At 33.0% G+C, this 20,525-nt stretch overlaps 4 protein-coding genes across 4 annotated transcripts; 2 read left to right on the top strand and 2 right to left on the bottom strand.

The window, feature by feature from the left end:
- Positions 1-818: 818 nt before the first annotated feature.
- Positions 819-4,018, bottom strand: LOC113873316 (protein DETOXIFICATION 35-like). Its single transcript, XM_027511380.1, has 7 exons — positions 3,466-4,018; positions 2,357-2,982; positions 2,080-2,136; positions 1,760-1,998; positions 1,549-1,667; positions 1,239-1,325; positions 819-1,127 (listed from the first exon to the last, which is right to left on the bottom strand). The coding sequence occupies exons 1-7, from the start codon at positions 3,730-3,732 to the stop codon at positions 1,050-1,052; spliced, it is 1,473 nt and encodes a 490-aa protein (XP_027367181.1). The 5' UTR covers positions 3,733-4,018; the 3' UTR covers positions 819-1,049.
- A 1,734-nt stretch (positions 4,019-5,752) lies between these two features.
- Positions 5,753-9,403, bottom strand: LOC113871806 (ferric reduction oxidase 2-like). Its single transcript, XM_027508907.1, has 9 exons — positions 9,214-9,403; positions 8,471-8,580; positions 8,412-8,415; positions 8,190-8,364; positions 7,864-8,098; positions 7,396-7,723; positions 7,040-7,283; positions 6,195-6,898; positions 5,753-5,892 (listed from the first exon to the last, which is right to left on the bottom strand). Exons 1-9 carry the CDS (start codon positions 9,401-9,403, stop codon positions 5,753-5,755), a joined length of 2,130 nt encoding a protein of 709 aa, XP_027364708.1.
- Positions 9,404-14,008: 4,605 nt separating this feature from the next.
- LOC113872874 (probable receptor-like protein kinase At5g24010) lies at positions 14,009-17,232 on the top strand. The gene has a single exon (XM_027510747.1). It carries the CDS (start codon positions 14,278-14,280, stop codon positions 16,747-16,749), a length of 2,472 nt encoding a protein of 823 aa, XP_027366548.1. The 5' UTR covers positions 14,009-14,277; the 3' UTR covers positions 16,750-17,232.
- A 1,433-nt stretch (positions 17,233-18,665) lies between these two features.
- LOC113873487 (deubiquitinase DESI2-like) lies at positions 18,666-20,385 on the top strand. Its single transcript, XM_027511627.1, has 4 exons — positions 18,666-18,800; positions 19,449-19,710; positions 19,816-19,883; positions 20,068-20,385. The coding sequence occupies exons 1-4, from the start codon at positions 18,666-18,668 to the stop codon at positions 20,299-20,301; spliced, it is 699 nt and encodes a 232-aa protein (XP_027367428.1). The 3' UTR covers positions 20,302-20,385.
- Positions 20,386-20,525: the final 140 nt, after the last annotated feature.

The following is a 20,525-nucleotide window of genomic DNA, read 5'->3' as shown; positions in this document are numbered from 1 at the left end:
AATATGATATGTATGTATCTTTTTATAAATTAAAAAAGTTTGACATAAGAGTGATCAGAGAAGCAACTTTTTATGAATCACTCGATAATTTGTATGAACAGAGCAATTTATAATGCAAATTTTAGCACTATAATTGGTACCTACATTTAAATTCAAAATATTCATTATTTCCTACGACTAAAACAATCCTGTCGCAACTGAAGTTGTAATCAAAGCTTTACATTTACATTTTGCCAAAATCTATCCTTAGTCAAAAACCAATAATCAAACTAGAAATGAATAACTACAGTGGCATTGCAGATAAAGTAATAAGAGCGCTAAATCTAATGAAAAACTACAGTGGAATAATAAAAATGGCAACTGAACTTAGAACTAGAAAGCAGAGCTCCTGATGAAAAAAATAAGCGCATGGCGCTCAGTGAGTATATAGTAATTATAAAAGGCGATCATTAGTAGTAAACCCTATTATAATAAAGAAAACTGCGAAAACTGTGCCTGGTTTATGAAGGATTTGCATCTCAACCCATCTTATCCATTCATAATTTTATATTATTATTATTTATAAATTAAATAAATTATATATTTCTAATAGTTGTCATTCTACAGTAAAAATGCATTGCAGAAGATCTCTTCCGATTTATGAATGCTATATTCAACCCAACGACACTTCATTAAATTATGTTTCTTATTTGATTACAAATAATTCAACAGTTCTTTTCAACTTTTATCATATTTATTAATTGTAACCGAACGAGATCTATCCCATATCGTTATTTTTTATAAGAATAAAGATTGTAATCAAATAAAGAATATATGATAAAAACGAGTTAACCGCTGCTCATTTTCATTAAATCATTTTTTTTTAAATTTTCACCGAGGCATCAGATAATTAAAAAAAATGAAAAACAAAGAGACAGGAATATGAACCAAGTTTTTTTGTATTCAAAATTCTCAGAAGACAACCCATTAACAGCAACATAAAATGCAAAATGGACCAAATGGATTTCTGAGACTGAGAATCAGAATTTGACTCAACTTGAAGGGAGAGATTATGTAGAAGCTACTATCTTATCACCTTCTATGGCACGTCCACCCCATTTCCGCATGCGTTCATTTGTTTCATCGACCTTCAATCAGAAGAGCCAAACGAGTAATGGTACGTTTAAGATGAGAAATGAACCAGAAAAAATAATAAAAATAGAGTAAAAATGATAGAGAGAATGCGAAGCATTGCCTACCTCTTTGTTCCAATTGGTTTTGTAAAGAACGAACAAGAGCAGCACTGTCTGGAGAGCTATTCCACATATCATGCCTCCCCATAGTCCCTAAACAGAAAATAAAATAAAATCAAATTCAGAATCATTTTTTCCTCTCCTCTTTTCAGTTTTATTTTCTATCAACAAACCAAAAGCAATGATTTGCTAAATCTATTATTTTTCATTTCTCTTATTTTCTTCAGATCGAAATGGAGAAAAGTCAACATGTTTTACTAAATATAATTTTTTTCATGGACATAGAAATAGGGTAGTGAGTGAGTGAGTACATTACCTTCACCCCCAATTTTGCTACATAACCAAGAACAATCCCAAGTGGAAGGCCAAACAAGTAATAAGAACCTAAATTGATGTAAGCCACCAGGGCCTGCCACCCACCTCCAATAGCAACACCTGTAAGAATGATTTCAAAATTGTAAATAATATAAGGGGATGATCGGTTACCATTCATAAATTAAACAAAGAAAATGTAAATCATTTTGTACCGGAAATGACTGGTTGAACACTGTTTAGAACCATTGTCACGGCTAGGAGATCTGCTAGTTTGGCAGCTGCCTTTTGCAAAGGCACACTGTTTGTAAAAATGATGGCAAAATAGTCTCTAGCTACCAAAATAATTCCCATGAAAAGGAGTCCGATCAAAAGTGATTCAACCACTGTCACATAGACAGAGTATTTGGCAGCTCTTGGACGTCGAAGTCCAAGTTCATTGGCAACTCGGACACTGAAATAACCAATGCTAATAGTATGTAGTTGCTATACATATTCAAAAGTGTATGACACAAGTTTTGGATCGAGTGCATACCCGATAGCTGCATTTACTCCAATAAAGATAATGGCTTCCCATCCATTGTAATTCATGCTACCAAACATCGAATGCATTAGCAAAAGGTTACGTTAAAGTCCCATTTCGACTATAGAGCTAAGATGTTACAAACAAAACTTAAGTAAAGTTGTTTAACTATTAGACGGCACCTGAGTTTTGATTTTACAAGACATCCTTAGTTTCAGTTGTATATGTGCAAAGTGAAAACCACTAAGGATGAGTTTCAAATTTCATGCAGCATAGATATGCCACTTACCATATAGAGAGGGAATCAACAGCAATCACTGCATTATCAAGGTGACCGACAAGAACTATGATACTCGTCATGTACCAAACTTCAAGGCAAAGCATAACAGCTGATGCAAGAGAGAGCCTAACAAAGGCCCAAATATCCTTAAGAGCCAACCATGATAATCCTTTCCATCCATCTTTACACCAACCCACAACATAAACAAGTTGAGCCACTGCGATTCCCCAACTTGTGATATCAAATGCCACGGCTGAGCCAGCTAAGCCTAAATCTAACACATAAATAAAGAGCCAGAGCAATCCAAAGTGTATAATAAGAGCCACAAACCCAATCCATGCAATGACGTTAACCTTACTTTGAGCTTGAAGGAACTTTTGGGTTGGAAAACTGATGGAGAGTGAAAGAAACTGAGGAATTACTAAAATAGATAAATATCCAGCGAGATCAGCTACATCTTTCTGTTGGCCAAGAAGCTTTAAAATTGGAGCAGCAAAAATGTATAATGGCAAGAGCAAAACACTTGTCGTAAACAAAATTATCCACGAACGTTGCAAATAAATACCAAGCATATGAACCTGCCCAGCTCCAAAAGCTTGACCGCAGAGCGTCTCAGCTGCGCTCCCCATGCCAAGCTACAGTTTTTGTGGACTACCATCAGATTTCGTTCTTAACAATTTTCTACCATTTTCAAAGGCAAGTTTGATAAATCAACAACACAAAGTAAAAACACACTGGTTGGCAAGTAAAAATCAATTCCAACTTCAAAATGAACATCTCATGTCAATTGCAACATTTCATCCCAATAAAATAACATAAATGTTCTGCATCTTCATAATTAGGATTCCCTTTGTTTAATTTCACATATAAAGACAGTTAGAAAATAGAAACCAGCCCTTAAAATATTTGAAATCCATTGCCCTGGAAACGGATTTAATGCAGTCTAAGGAGAGTGCATTTGGTAAAATCAACAACTCGCTGAAATTCACAAAAGCTAAAAAGGGAATAAGGAAAAGCAAATAATGAAATACAACGAGTGTTATTCACTGTAGCAAACAACAACACACAAATTCACGTAAATTTAAAACCTTTCTTCATAGGGCAGAGAAGAAACTAACCATGAAGCCAAAAGCAAAAGTGCCAAGGACAGAGTTAACGAGAGACATAGCAGAGAGTTCAACTTCACCAAGATGGCCAACGAAGATGATGGTAAAAGAGTTGACACCATACTGACACAACAAGTTGAAAACTATTGGCAGTGCAATCTGCCATATTTTCACTGTTTCAATCCGCACCACCTTCCACCCCTCCTTCCACCCCTTCACCTCCGCGTAGTCACCGTCCTCCGCCACCAACGACGAACCACTAAGCAGAGGAGCATCCATCTCAATCACTAATTACCTACGCTAAGTGTTGTGTTAATTAGTTGCATGCAACCCTAGACTCAACAAGCACTGTAATTATACTATCGGTGCTCTCTCTCTCATATTTAATTCTGCATGTGCTTCTAGAACCAATGCAATTTTCGTTTTGTTTAAAAACTAATAACTATGATCTTGAAAATATTTTTTGGACAGTGCCTTATTCGGTTATAGTTGACATTTGAGAAGGGGAGAACGATGATCTCTCAGAAAATATCTGTATATTGTTTTGGAGTTTAATGAAGTTCTTGTTTTTTTTTCTTTTGTCTTTCTTAATTTTTAGTATTTCAACAAAATATCTCATCTTCGTTGGATTAATTTTCGGAGAAAGCTGAGATTTTTAAGTTCTTTCAACGGTTATTTTCTAGAATTTCACACAAATTTGTTGTAATTTATATATTTATTTTTTCTATCTAATTGTTAACTTTATTCTGATCTTTATTTTTTTCTGCCCATAAATTCTAAATTTGATGTCCCAATCAGAATAAAAGAAATTTACGGTTTCAGAAGGAAACGAAGGTCGAAAGAGAGGTTGACACGAAACTACGTGCGAATGGGGTTGGAAAACTAAATCAAAACATAAAATGGAAATTTTTACAAATATACACAAATTATTAATTTGGACTTAGATATTTTTTATTTTTCAATTTTTTATTTATTGTCTTTAAAAGATAAGAAAAAATTCTATTAGATTTCATAAATAGTATGTATTTTTATTGAATTTTTAAAAATGAGATTAAATGAAAAACTTGCAAATATGTTTAAAAGTTAAATAATTTTTTATAATATATTTATTTAAAAATAAAAACTAAATAAAAATGAAAAATCTTAATTATATCTGTCAATTAGTTGTAAGAATTAAAAAAATGATTATTTGACATATCTGCCGCAAGATGCAATTGCAGTAGTATTTATTACAGTATGTAGGTGGTTGATGCCCACTCTGGTTCTTAAAGGTTTTGGCAATGAGAAGGGGTTGGTGCAGAAAAATCTTTTTCATCGTTGAAATTACCAACCAAGCACTTTTTAACTCTCCTATTTCATGAAAAAAAAGCAAAGCTAAGACACAGAACAAACATCCTGGGCATGGGTATACTTTTGTAATGCTTAAATTAACCCTTTAGGCTAACAAATTTTTTCTTTATGAATCTTCCAAATTAGTGTTGCAATGAAATTAGTTAAAAAATCAATAATGTGTAGCAAATTATTGAAGTTATGTTTTCGTATACTTTCTTTTAAGTATTCATAAATAGAAAAGAATATAAAAAATACATATTTATTATATTGAAGGTATAAAAGTAATATCAAAAACATCTTTTTTTTAATATAATTTTATTATTGTTAGTTTTTTATCCTTAACTTTAAGAAAATTATTTTTTAATGTATTTCACTTTTTACTCCTTAACTAGGTAGGGTACTTAATTTTTTTCCTTATTTATTTGTGTTTTTTTTTTAGATGTGTATATGTAATTAAAAAAAGCAAGAAATAGAAAAAAAAAAAACAATTTTGCTAGTATCAATTTTTATGATAGACGTTAAACATACAAAATAGGAAGTTTTTATTGATAAACAAATATTCATTATATTTTTGTATTTCTTATGTAATAAATACTTATCTTTTAATAAAATCTTATTATTTTTAAACACTTGAAGTTAATTATAAAAACCAATATTAATAATTTTTATTATTAAATATATTGTCTCATGGGGTATAATTTTTTAGTTATTCAAATAACATACTTCTAATGTTATTTTCTCATATTTCTATTATATTGCAAAGGAGAAAAAATATTAAGATGCTCTTGTTTAATTTCACTAACTTTAGAAAAAGATTGGTTTGAAATTTTTTCAAGTCCTAAATTCATAAACATCTCATGTCTTCTTATTTCAAAATCCTTTCCTCCATCGCCCAACAAATGTGAATTTCTTGATTGTCTCCACTAGATGAGAAAAACTTCTGTAACAAAAATACAGTATTTGTAGCTCACAAGCTGAAGCTGATGGACTCAAAACGTAGGTCATCTGTGGAACAAGAGGTGCAGATTGATGCAACTTCATGTGTCATTTTTCTTGGCCCACTAACAAGAACTCCAATGCTTGATCCATCACAGCCAGAGAGTATTTCTGCCAAAGAACAAATATTTTCCTTTTTAAGATTTTAATTTAACATTGGAAGCAATTTTTACTTTTTACTTTTTATAAAATATAGCTGGAAACTTATGTTAACAATCTCATAATTTGAGAATCACATCTTTCAATATGCTCGATAAATCACTAAATTTTTGGTTTGATGTCATTTAGCATAAAAATATTCAATATAAACATATTTAACTGAACTTCAAGAAATGAAATGGTACTGAAAGGATGGAAAAACCGTGTGACTAACTAATTTGAAATAAATGAGACAAAAAATTAAATATTCTTACTTCTTATGTCAGGTCTTTCCCCATAATGTATTTTAGCTGTTTGGACAATGGATTGGAGGGGAAGAGACTCTAATTCTCTGTCAGCAATGTAGTATCCTGAAGCTGGAGAAGTTGGTGGAGTTGATGTATAAGTATTTTTAATCTGTCCCAAATCCTTGTTCTGTTTCTTGGTCCAGAGAAAAGCAGATGTAGCTGCAATGGCTATAGACACGCATATCAATAACATGTTTAGACTGGACCTTGACAAATAAGGGTATACCAGGTCTGAATTATGATCAATTGGATATATGTAATATCTAGTTAGGATGGCAATAAGTAGAAGGAATAATATAAAGGATGACGAGATGACAATGCTGAGATAGAGCCAACTGTTCTGTCCTAAGACTGCAGAAATTGGTTCATCTAATGCATTAGACTTGAACCATAATGTTTGAAGGAGCTTTCTGTCATTCATTTCTGGCTGTTTCTCTGTGGTTACATAGGCTTCAATCTTAAGCTGCAAACGTGAGATGTCAAAGGTGGTGCCTGAAACGGGAAGGATGAGGTCTATCATGGTGAGATCAATGGACTTCTTGAAGGCACATATAAGAAGAACTCTAGGAGTTTTGCCCCCTGCAGTGTTGGCCTTAAAGAGGAGCGAACGGATTATGGAAATGAAAGGAGTAATGCCACTTCCTCCACTCACCATCACTAGCATTTCATACCTGCATGGAATTTTTTTATCAAGTCATGCCTGATGAAAGAATATCTATTTATACTTAAATGTTGAGTGTGAAATCCACCAAAGAAAAGAATGAAATTCATTAAAACATAGAGGAAAGGCTCCTTTAATAAGTTTCAAGTACCTTGAGAAAAAGGTTGAAGCCGGTCCATAGGGCCCTTCAATGGAGACATCAAGGTGGGACATTGGAGATGAAGATGATAGCTTCTGGTACAAAGTATGGGACCAGCTTCCTGAACTTTTTATGACAACACTTAAGGTATCAGAATCACTACTACTGCAGGAGGTGATTGTAAAAGGGTGCCACTGCAACTTGGAAATACTAGGAACATTTATGAAAATGATACTTGTAGGAGCATAACACAATCCTGTCGAAGCAAAATGAGAAGAAAAAAAAAATTTGTTACTTACAATTGAGCCAAATACACAGTTCATATAAAGAACTTCTCAGTGTCTTCATTCACTAATTACTATCCTCACCTGGGTTCTTGGAGAAATTCAGTTCAACAGCTTCACAAGGCAAAACACGGGCAGAAACCAACCGAATTTTCTGGTGGGACTGTAGAAATCTCAGGTACCGGTCGATCAAGAACAGGTAAAATCCTGGAAGCACTATGCAAGAAGAGGAAAATCCCACATGTAGCACAAAGAAGACTACAAAGACAATATAAAGGTGATGAATGTAGAAGAAAAGCTCAAACACTTTTCTCCTTATGAAAGGTAAGGTAGCAGCCCACATGGTTAATCCAGCAAGCAGAGCAACTGCTCCAGCTACATTTGAGATGCCAGCTTTGTTCCATTTGAATATCTGCAATGAAAGTTTGTGGATTGTGATGTCTGGTCAGTAGTTTGAAGATGGCCTAATAATAATTTATGACCTGAAAATTGGCCAAGAAAAAAAAATAGGAAATTTACTTATCAAGTTGATTGGAATAAATGATTATTTACCTGTGAGATTTGATGAGTATTGTCCCAAAAAATAATATAACACAGTCCGTGGGCTGTGAATAGGGCCATTGCAACATGTCCTAGCCAGATATGATACTTGATACTTCCCTCTGAAGTTAAGCCAATGAACCGCAAAACTGAAGACCCTCTTGAGACAGGAAAGAACAGTAAAGCTAAGCAAATATTTCCAACAAGGCCTAAAGCCAGGGCTGAATTTTCCAGCTTGGCTTCCCACCTGTGCAACAAGAACCATTCTGTTACAAAGATGAAGGCATTTTATGACTGGAAATTCATGTCAAATTAAGAGTGGTAAGTTATTTCCTTACACTTGTTCTCTCTCGCTAGCTGCCTGTAGTGCCACGCTTGCAAACATGCCATGTAAGTAGGAACAAAAGGACCAGATTAATAGTAAAATAAACATTATAATGAAAACAATCTCTGTCATAGAGATAATCCCAAGAGCACCATTTACAAGCAGTGGTCTTTTCCATGATGCGAATCCTAAAGGTCCCACATCACTGAGAACAAGAAATCAGTCATACATTTACTTGGCTGGGCATTGATATGTTATGTTAAAAAACACGATGAAACAAATAAAGTATGAAACAATGTACCTTTCAGTATTATGATTAGAACGTTTTTGCTCAAAATGAAGGTATAGACTGGCCAAGGTGGCTATAAGTAAAATGGGAAATATATATAAAAGTATGGTTGTTCCTGTGCAAATAAATGAAGTTCATTAACAGAGCCTACCTACAAATCTGTGAAATAAATACATAAAAATAAATATCTATTTCTCAGGCATCTGTTTTTCTTGTTTTGAAAAATGAATTTGGTTCAATTCCTGTAGATTCACTGTCTATTTGGGATTTAGGCCTTATGTGAGAATTAATCACCAGTGACAGTAACCACTGTAAATAATAAAAATAAAACAAAAAAATTGCATGACCAAAAAATTTCCCAATATTATTTTTGAATAAATGGTTCATTTTGACTGAAATAATGTCTTTGGCACACAACATTCAACTATAAATTTTAATAACTTTTTTGAATGAAAAATGTTAATTGATACGAAATATTTTTTTACAAAAATTATTTGGAAAAGACTGTGACTAATAAAGTGTTGAATGACCGTACTTATAGGTGGTTAATGGCCATAATTTAAAATATAACTAAAAAAAGATATCAGATCATAAAGTTATCTACCATTTCATCAGAATTTTGATTTGCAAGAACTGTTGTTCTGTTAGATGGTGAAACCTGATATCTACAATTAATTACTACCTTCCTTGTACGTACATTTTAAATGTCATCTTTTTATTTTTTCCATTCTGATTTATAGTGACAAACCTTCTTGGCCGAAGTATATTGGATGTGTCTTTGCTTGAATGTCAGGTAACCAATGAAGAAAGAAGGTGTTTGTGGGCATCATAATCCAAACCATTATATACCCAAGAAAGATCAACACCGAGAACCACCATATTCCCATTTGCAAAAATTTCAGAGTCCCACAAGCAGCTATACTCGTCTCTGAATCCATGACTTTCACTTCCTCTCTCTTGCGGTTAAGATGATTCCCTTTTGTTGGAAATTATTCAATGCTCATGCATATATATAACTCTTAGCCAGTGGATCATAGATTTTAAATCTCATACACATAAGGTGGAAATAATTTTTAAATTAACGATTCCGATTGATCACATGTAAATTATTTAACAGTTTAGGTGAGTTCTCTTAAAATATTGCAAAGTTGGTCCTTCTAACGTCCATACATGAGGAGACCGGTTTTCAAGAGTGAAATTTGACTCCTATTTAAGAAGTAAAAATTGGTGAAACTCATTTTATATTGGCCTTATTGTTCCTTACAATGCAATTGTCAATTGTCACAGTTTTAAAGGCACATTTTTGTTTTCATAGAAGCCTAGCTTGTCTTTACAGTAACATACGGTAGAGCGAGTTCCCATGTGGTTGTGGGGGAACAAAGTTGAAATCGTCATATGATGTCTTTTGAAGAAAAGAGTTCTAACGTCTTGCTCTCCCTCACTAACCGTACCCAGTTATGTCTTTTTCTCTTTCGTCTCACTCAGCTAAGTTCAAATTTCAGTATATGGGACCATTCCAATGATTTATATATAATATTCTTAAATGTTTTGTATGATATGTAGATTGAAACATGCCAATCCAAATGGATACTGTTCTGGTCCTTCTGCAGTCTCTTTACTTTGCTCAAATTCAATTTTTATTTATACCAAAAAGTATCTATAGCATGATATGGGCATAACTTGATTGACATTTTTTTAATCACACATATAAACTTGAGAAAAAAAAAATAGTTTTCACTTAATGCATAGAGAAAGAAAAGAGAGAAGATATTGAGTTCATGGATGGTAGCATATAAAGAACAAGGGAATTTCACGTGTTTTAAGACACCGAGACCAAATCCAATGCCAAGAAAAGTTGCAATGGCAATTCCAAATATACCAGCAAGAATGGGAGGCACAATGAGAGAGTTCCAACATTGGCATTTGATGCAATAAGCAACAGCTTCAAGTCAGAACCAAAAAGTCTTCCCAGTCGAAGGATCACAACAAGATGGATTGCTACCTGAACAAAAGAAAACACAAAAATACTGGGTGCTGTGTTGATCACGCTCCATATGCTCCCACTTGCACCAATCACCGCAAAGAACACCTACTCCTCACAAGTGCCAAAAGCCATAAACCTGTCACTTTCTGATATTGATATCCGAAACATATTTTGCTTCTTACTAACACGGGACAATAATTAAGATTTCAAAATAATAATTATATTTATATACTTTTATAGTTTTTTATTTTATTTTATCTCTTTTCTATCATATTATTTACCCTTTTTTAAACCTTTTTTGGCCTTTATACTTTCCTCTTTTTTCTACCTCATATCTCTGAAGTGAGGTGTACGACTAACATTGTTTATTTAAAAAAAAATGAAGTAAGATACAATGGTGTGATATGAATAGCCATTATTAAATTGAAAATCTTACAAGAGATTGACATTGATTCAATTTAGATAAGTTTCTAAATAAATTATTATTTTAGAAAAAAATTAATGTAAAATTTGAATAAATCTTTTTTATAAGTTAAAAAAGCTTATACTTTTCAAGTTTTAATGAAACTAAATAAGAAAAGTTCTAATTTTTTTAAAAAAAAAACATAAGTTAATTTTAACTTATGAAAACAATTTATTGAATTTTGTTACTTAATTTTTTATTTTTATAAGAATTTACTGAAAAATCTATCCAAATTGAACAATTGTCAAATATGATAGCAAATGAGTTAAATTTGAAGCAATTTTTGTTTGTATCTTTCCTATATATCTTTGCGGATACACGATAACTTGTTTGATAGTAAATGAAAATTGAAAAGCTTGGGTGTGATGGAGAGCGAGTCACCTGCATGAGAATCAATGGCTAGAAGTACGGCAATTGCTGTCACCACTGTAAGAAAGGTGCCACCGTACATATGGCAACAGAAAGTTTCAGAGACAGCCATTTGTAGCACTGGAAGCTTGTTACCAGACTCAGACAAATCACTAATTCCTTACCACAACAAAAATCATATTTATACACCAATAAATGTTAGAAAAGAGTCATCATGCATATCATGAATGTATATTTTTTTGTGAGAACATAAATAAATAAAATTGTGATGTATAATGTGATTTGACAGAAAAAGAAAAAGGAAATAAAAATATTATACAATTATACTGAAATTAAAACTCATAAATTTTAAACTTCCCTCTATATCTATTTTTCTCAGCGCCATTGAACAATATTTTTATTTCTCTTTCGTTGGATTACATTATTTGTCGTACTTTTTCTTTGTTTTATTTATTTCTCTTACCTCCACAGGCTGTAAATTATTTGAATTATGATATAGGACTTTTGTAAGTTGGTGTAAATTTATAAATAAAGTAAACTATATATTAAAGAGTAAGATTAATTAGTTTTATCATTATAAATTTTTTAATATAAAATATTTAAATAATAATTAATTGTAAGTTCAATTTTATTTAATTTTTTTATAAGTTATTTAAAATTCTTCACGTGTTTTAAAATTAAAAAAATATATGTATAACGGTAAAATGATGAAATCTAATTAATTATTAACTGATTTTATCTTATTTTAAAATCAGGCACTAAGTTCCAAATCCCAATAAAAACAAAATAATGTTCACAAATCACTACAATCATAACTGTAGAAATAAAATAAAACTCGGAATCAAACATAAATCTTTTAAAGGAATCACTTCAGTCGTCATCTATAAAATACTTAACTGACCTTAAGTATTTTTTCTTATGTGTTTTGGTTATTTTATTTCAGTAAAAATTCAAATTTTAATTATACAATCAATGTTCTCATAAAATTGTATTATCTTCATCTTAATTTTTTAACTATATTTTATTTCATGACTATTGATTCGCTTATCGATCAAGACGATCGAGTCATTACAAGCCAATACCGTCCATCCAATATTTTAATAATATATCAATAAATCACATTACTTAAATTTTGGTGCGTTTATCCCAAACTATGTATCCGATTATGATGACCTTAGAAAAATCCAACAAAACATCTTACATATGCATCTGCTAAATGTAATAATATTATCAATATGCTTCTGGTGTTGTTGGGCTCTAATAAATTGTTTTTCTTAGAAACTTTCTTGCTTCTTCTTGTAATTCAGTAGCCTTTAAGCAAAGCAAACTTCAAGCTTTCAAACAACGGTTGCCTTTGAAAACAAATAACTGAAAAGCATAAAAATTTATCAAAATAATTGATTTTATAGTTAGCCAATCTATAATTGAATCTCAACATAATAAAAATTATCAAAAAGCATAAAAAATTCAAAATTTCAGTAGCAATTTTTTGTTAATAGAAAGTATGAAAGCTGTGTGGTGAACACGTGACTTTGTAAGAACGATATTATGGAAGAAGCGACAATATAAACAATTGCACTAATTAATGAGAAGCATACAAACAATGGTCCATACACCAAATAAATGAAAAAAGAGTTAATATTTTTTTTCATATAATTATTTTAATAATTGTAACTAATAATGATGACATTTTCTATAAAGCTGAGATAGCTTAAAGCAACCGTATACTTATTGAACTTCACTAGTCAACAAATTTCAATCGGTTTCAGCTGGCATTTCTTAATAGCTATCTAAAATCCAAAATATGATAACCTCAATTGATAACAAAATGGACTAGAAAATGAGTAAGAAAAGAAAACATAGTGTTATTGGGCTAAGGCATGTGATATATGACTAGAATACCCAGAGAAAAGATTAAATTAATAGGGCACTTCCTAGTGAAGCTGGCATGCATAATGCAAATGGGCTTTTGAACTGGAACTCAATAAGAATATAATTGTATCCTATTACCACATAAAGATAAGGGTGGCGAGACACAAACACTATATGTGGTTGCCAATTGGAGATTTGAATCTGAAAGGTACATTATCTTACCTCAGCTGTGGAAATTTGTCAAATGCTCCTATGTGTGAGTGTGACCTCTAAACCGTTCGCGAGGTGTGAACAAGTTATGATGTTATTTACGCATTTTCTCTAGGAGGAAACGCGGAGAAAGAGCTTTCGCCTCTTTGTGGAAAGGAAACCAAAGTCTATTCTCGGGACCTTTTTTCCTTTTTCTGGTCCATTCATTGATAGATCCAAACCCAAGCATTTCCGCTATTTGATACTAAAATTATCTATATAAACTGTTTTTAAGTTAATGATTGTGTTTTTTTTTTTTCAGAAATTTTGTTGTCTACAAATTTAGATGTATGGTATCAAAAAAGATTTAGGACAGCACTACATTTCTTTATTTTTTGTCATTTAATTTTTAAAAAATATATTTACGTGCAATTTTTTAAAAACATTTCCATATTTACCGTACGAGAAAAAAAAAACCTTTTCCAGATTGAATAAAAATAGATTCATTAATTTTTGTTCTAATAGTTTATCTCAGCAGTTTTCACCTATGTGGAGAATATGTAAGAAATTTCTGATGTGCATGCAACTGACATCTTAATTCGCCAAAAGCTGGTCTACTTCCCACCGTTATATAAAACTGAAAGCAGAGAAATCTAATGCAGATTTGTGTGAAACGTCCAAAAACATACAGGTTCTAAACAAATTACCATCAAAAGCAATTCCTTTGACTTTAGTGACCAAATTCATGTATTTTATTACATCTTCCATCTCAAATCTTCACTGAGACTGAAGTCACTGTCTCTCTGTCTATGTTGTCTTCTTGTTGCAGTTCTGGTCACTTTTCCTTTTTGTATCCTCTTGCTACTCATGACATGGGTTTTCTTTAGCCTGATACTCACACTCTTCAAGGAACCAAAATCCCAAGCCACTCTTACATGGACACCCAAAACCTCATTATACCTTTAGTCTTTCTCTTTTTCATACCCTCCTTAGTTTCCTTCACTCCTACAGATAACTACCTTCTTAGCTGTGGAACACACAGCAATGTTTCTCTCTTCAACCGAGTCTTCATGAGCGATTCCAACAACCCAGGCTCCACTTTTCTCTCTGCAGATAACACCATTTCACTCACATACCAAAAGCCACCTCAAAATTTGCCCACTTTGTACCGCACAGCCAGAGTTTTCAGAAGCACTGGGAGATACACGTTCAACATGAAGAAAAACGGTACCCACTTGGTGCGTTTTCATTTCTCCCCCTTTAAAGCTCAAACTTTTGATCTGAAATCTGCGAAATTCAGTGTCTTTCTTAATGGGATTTCGGTCATGCGCAATTTCCAGCCACCTAGTGATGTTCTGCTCAAAGAGTTTATTTTGAAGATAGAATCAAACTCGCTTGAAATTTTGTTTAGACCTGTTGGTAACTCAGGTTTTGCCTATGTTAATGCTGTGGAGGTGTTTACTGCCCCTGTGGATTTTGTTATAGATTTTGGAGCCAGGTTGGTTGGTGCTTCTGGGGTAGAGGAGTATAGAAACCTTTCATCTCAGGTTTTGGAAACTATTCATAGGATTAATGTTGGAGGTTTAAAAATTACTCCTTTCAATGACACCCTTTGGAGGACTTGGATTCCTGACGAGGATTATCTGGTGTTTAAGGGTGCAGCTAAGCCCGCAGTTAGCACTAACACACCAAATTACCAAAAGGGAGGTGCGAGTAGAGAGATCGCGCCTGAAAATGTTTACATGACTGCTCAACAGATGAATAGGGGAAACTCAAGTTTAGCTTCAAGGTTCAACATAACTTGGAATTTCCCTGTGTCTCCTGGTGGGGTTCCACACTTGGTTAGGTTGCATTTCTGTGATATTGTTAGTCCTGCCCTCAACTTGCTTTACTTTGATGTGTATATCAATGGGTACATTGCATATAAGGATCTTGATTTGTCAACCCTCACAATCCACACGCTTGCGTCACCAGTGTATGTGGATTTTGTCGCAAATTCAGATAATTTAGGTGTCATTCAAGTAAGTGTTGGTCCTTCTGACCTGAGCAGTGCTATAAGAATGAATGCTATATTGAATGGTGCAGAGATAATGAAGATGGTGAATGATGTAGATACAAATACTGTGCATAGGAGGAAGAAGTTGCGGGTGTTGGTGGGTTCCATTGTTGGAGGAATTGTTGTTTCACTTTTAGTGATAACTGCTTTTCTACTTGTTATTAAATGCAGGAACATGAAACCAAAACAGAAGACAGTGGACAGTGTTGGATGGACCACTTTGGGCATGTTTAGAGGGAGTTCCCTTAGTAGAACATCTGAACCTGGTTCTCATGGATATCTTGGCTTGAAGATCCCTTTTGCTGAAATCCAATCAGCAACAAACAATTTTGACAGAAATCTGATTATAGGGTCCGGTGGGTTTGGCATGGTATACAAGGGAGTGCTCAGAGACAATGTGAAGGTTGCTGTCAAGAGAGGCATGCCGGGGTCTAGACAAGGCCTTCCTGAATTCCAGACTGAAATAACCGTTTTGTCAAAAATTCGCCATTGCCACCTTGTTTCACTAGTTGGTTTTTGTGAAGAAAATTCAGAAATGATACTTGTGTATGAGTATGTGGAAAAAGGTCCACTGAAGAGGCATTTGTATGGTTCAGCACTACAACCACCTCTATCATGGAAGCAGCGTCTTGAAATATGCATTGGTGCAGCTAGAGGTCTTCACTATCTTCACACTGGTTTTGCTCAAGGAATCATCCACCGTGACATTAAATCAACTAACATATTGCTTGATGAAAACTATGTGGCCAAAGTTGCTGACTTTGGTCTTTCAAGGTCCGGGCCATGTATCAATGAAACACATGTGAGCACTGGTGTGAAAGGTAGTTTTGGTTATCTTGATCCTGAGTATTACAGGAGGCAACAACTTACAGATAAATCAGATGTTTATTCATTTGGAGTTGTGCTTTTTGAGGTTCTTTGTGGTAGACCTGCTGTTGATCCACATCTCACTAGAGAACAGGTGAATTTGGCAGAATGGGCACTTGAATGGCTGAATAAGGGAATGCTGGAGCATATTGTTGACCCTCATCTTGTTGGACAGACCAATCAAAGCTCATTGAAAAAATTTTGTGAAACTGCAGAGAAATGTGTGGCTGAGTATAGTGTTGATAGGCCAACGATGGGTGATGTCTTGTGGAATTTGGAATATGCACTTCAACTTCAAGAAAGTGGACAACAAAGGGAGCCACGTGCTGATAGTAGTAGTAGTGAAGCTGTGAGTATGACAACTACATTTATTCATGGAAATCCTTCTACCAACGGAAGAGCAAAGAGGGATTATGATATTGGTTCTTCAGACATAAGTACTAGCCAAGTGTTTTCCCAGTTAATGAACAATGAAGGCAGATAGAGAGAGCTGTATGTTGCAAATATAGCAGTTCTTGCTGATGTAGTAAAACAAAAAAATCACATAAGAGGTATTAAATCATTACCAAGGCTTTCATATTCTTTTTTTTCCTGGAAGTTTTCTTTTCTTTTAAAGAAATTGCATCAAAACCATAGTTACCAAGATTTACTAATGGAAAGCTCCTTATATGGTTTATATCATTTATGTTATACAGCAATGCATTATTTATTTCAGTATTTTTTTATTTCAATTCCAATCCTTAGTGTTCCGGTGGATGAAGTCATGAACCGTCACGTCACATATATGTATTGGTTTTCTTTTAGAACTTTCATGAGACAAAATTGGATATTGTAGAAGCTGGGTGGAATTTTAGATGGCCCAAATCTCTTATCAGTTATCGCCATACAGGGTTTTCAGAGCAGGTGTTCATTGTTCTTGAACAACTTGCTATAGAGAATAGAAACTATTCAAATAGAGCTTGTTTAATTTTTTTCATCAGGAGAATGCATAACGTGAATGCACTAAACATCACCACAACACTGCCTAGTACCATTCCGAATAAACAACATGATGCTATCAAAAGGGATTTAGAATCTTAGATACCTCAATTGTTGTCCTCTTCAAGGAGGCTTTTCAAACAAAATCATAAATAACACTCCTTCGGTACTTAACCAAACAGTTGTGACTCTGAAATAAGTGAATTTTAACATCTAATACATGTTTGAGACCAGAAAATCTAATAAATATTTTTAAATAGCAGTTATGTTTAGTGCAACTGGCAAAACGGGCTATTCGATCCATTTGGGTTAATTCATGGCAAGTTACGGGCTTTATTGGGTCAGATTTAAAAAAATCGAACTTCCAAAAATAATACTCAAAATATATAAAGTATATTTTTCTCCCTCCTTATCTATTATGTAGATATTTAGCTTGAAACTAAAATAAATTAACATTCTATAAAGGGTCATTGTACAATCAGTTTATCAATTTCAAAGGGACCCCTCTTCATTTTTTCACTCCTCTCCTTTACAACATTAGAATGCTTCTCTAATAAAACAATGTAAGATTAGAACGGCACACCAAAAACAAGTTACAGAGATGGGAGCGCATCGACAAATTGTGGTTGGTTAGGCATGGCTAGCCATCAGTGTGTTGCCACCTCCTAAGATTAGATTACTTATTTCCCTTTAAGAATTTAATTGCATAAAAAAAACACTCTTAAAATGTGTAAGCTGTTATACACTTTCTTCCATTACTTTTACTATATATATATATATAATGATAAAATGGTTTAAAAAATAATAAATTGTGTTTGGTTAAAAGTTCTACAAGAGACTTAAACATTAAAAATAATTTTATAAATTAAGAATTTAAAGTTAGTATTAAAAACTAATTTTAAAATAAAAATACTTTCATGGAACGTTTGGTATGTAATTTTTTTAATTTAACAATACTCATGTGGAGTCATACGGTATATAGAAAATTCAGTTAATTAATTATAAAATTAGGAGTGGCAGAAAGGTTGATTGTAAAATTAAGATATTCGGGATAATTATTTATTACTTTATAATAAAAATAGTTTAATAAGAGGGTCAACTATGATTTGAAATCCTACTTAAGAATCCTAAAATGTGTGTGCTCCATTTCAGTTAATATTTGAGAAGTAATTACTTTTATTTAGATAAAAAATGAAAAATAAAATAATTTAAAAAAGAATCTAACCAAAACAATGATATCGGTGTAACAGATTTGTTGTTGAAGTGAGAGTCTTTACGGAATCGCATGAACACGGAGATATTTGTGATTCGGTATTTGCAGTTCTTTGCATTTGTGACAATTAAGTTGGTTCTGTTACCTCTAAAATAGAAATTCAAGAAAGAACAGTGCTAGATAAAAAGATAAGAGAGTTACTGGTGAAGATGGCGAAAGTGATAGTGCACATATACGACGTCACCAATAATCAGTCGCAGAGGCTGAACAGCACTGTTCTTCACATCAACAGAATCTTCAAAGATGGCATTGGTCTTGGTGGTATATTCCACAGCGCCGTTCAGGTCCTCTCTACATCATCACTCTTTCTTTTGCTTCTTCCTGTCACTCTCTATTCCAAATTACAGCGTTACTCTTCCCTACCATAAGATTATTTTTTTTGGTTTTATTTTTTAATGCCATTTTAGTCTAAAAAAATGAAGTAGAATTTTAAGAAAAAAAAATTAAAGACTACTGTAAGAGGGTTTTTTTTGGTACACGAATAATATTTTAAAGAAAGAAAATGATGCTTCATTCTGAGACAAATTTTTTTGGCCTAATTCAAAGAATATTCATTGAGAATTTATATCTCCTATAAGAGTTTAATTGTATATTTACATGTAATCTGGTTATAATTATTAATGAAATATAATATAATCATTTAAGTTTGCATAAAAACATTTATTTTTTATATTAACAAATTTAAAATACATCATTTTTGTATTTTTTTTAACAGATAAAAATGAATAACTTTCTATAGAATTTTATAATAAAAATATTGTATTTTTAAGGTTTTGAGATGCATGGTTGATGACATAGAAATATGAAAAGTGAGTCAGAAATGGATCCTTATTACCTCATTCTTCTAGTGAAAAGTGAGTTTCAAATCAAGTTATGTGGGCCTTTGCATTTATTACCCGTTGAAACGGGTTTGTGCTAATTTTTACACACAGGTTTATGGAGATGAAGAATGGTCATTTGGATTCTGTGAGGCAGGAACTGGGGTTTTTAGTAATCCTTCGGGAAAGAACACTATGTATACATATAGAAAATCCGTTGTTATGGGGAAAACAAACTTTAGCGTTTTCAAGGTAAATCGAATATTGAGAGAACTCTGTAGAGAGTGGCCTGGTAATTCGTATGAACTCTTATCCAAAAACTGCAACCACTTTTGTGATGAATTCTGTGTAAGGCTTGGCGTCCCCAAACTTCCAGGTGAACACCTATTTAGCTTTTATTACTCTACTCAGTTTCTGTCATGTATACATGATTTTGTAAATTTCCACCTTCCACTGTTTATTCTTGCAATTTTCATGACAGGTTGGGTTAACAGGTTTGCTAACGCTGGTGATGTTGTTATGGTAATGGCTGGGAATACAGCATCAAAGGTGAGGTTTATTTCCTTAAAAAAAGTTTCTCAGCTATGGTGATTAATTTTGCTCCTTACATTTCTATGATCTAGGTTCATTTCAATTATATTTTGGCCTCATGAACTTTATGGTTGTTAGTATTGGCATGTGATATTATGAGAAAATATATGGTTGCACCGACAATAATAAGTGGTTATTGTAGTTTCGGCAAGCCAAAACAGAGATTGTATCAGCAAGCAAAGGAGCATACAGGTTCCTCTTAGGTGTTAAAACTTGTGTGGATTCCCCTAGTAATTCCAATAGAGAAGGATCTCCTAGAGTTCAAGCTGCTTGGTTGAAAAGTCTTATTTCTAATAGTGTCAAATCATCCAGTGGTTCAGAAACTAAGAATCAGGGTGTGGTTGAGCCTCAACAACAAAGGCGAAACACAATATGACAAGCCAATGCTCTACCACAAAGTTGGGATCTTCAGTCTTCACTGCCAAAGGCATAGCTCTGCTATGCGTATTTTATGTTTAATAGGAAAAGCCAACTTTATATGTTATTTGTTGTCTATTGAAATTTAGTGAACATTTATTAATTAACTCATTTTGTTGTTGGTGTCTCGTAAGAAAGTTCGAAGAATGTAAAATCGTGCTGTTCTTATTTCCTATGAAATTC

This window comes from Abrus precatorius, unplaced genomic scaffold (assembly GCF_003935025.1).
Source record: "Abrus precatorius isolate BTA unplaced genomic scaffold, Abrus_2018 Scaffold7, whole genome shotgun sequence".
NCBI lineage: Eukaryota > Viridiplantae > Streptophyta > Magnoliopsida > Fabales > Fabaceae > Abrus > Abrus precatorius.
This window is presented reverse-complemented; position numbering and strand designations above follow the sequence as displayed.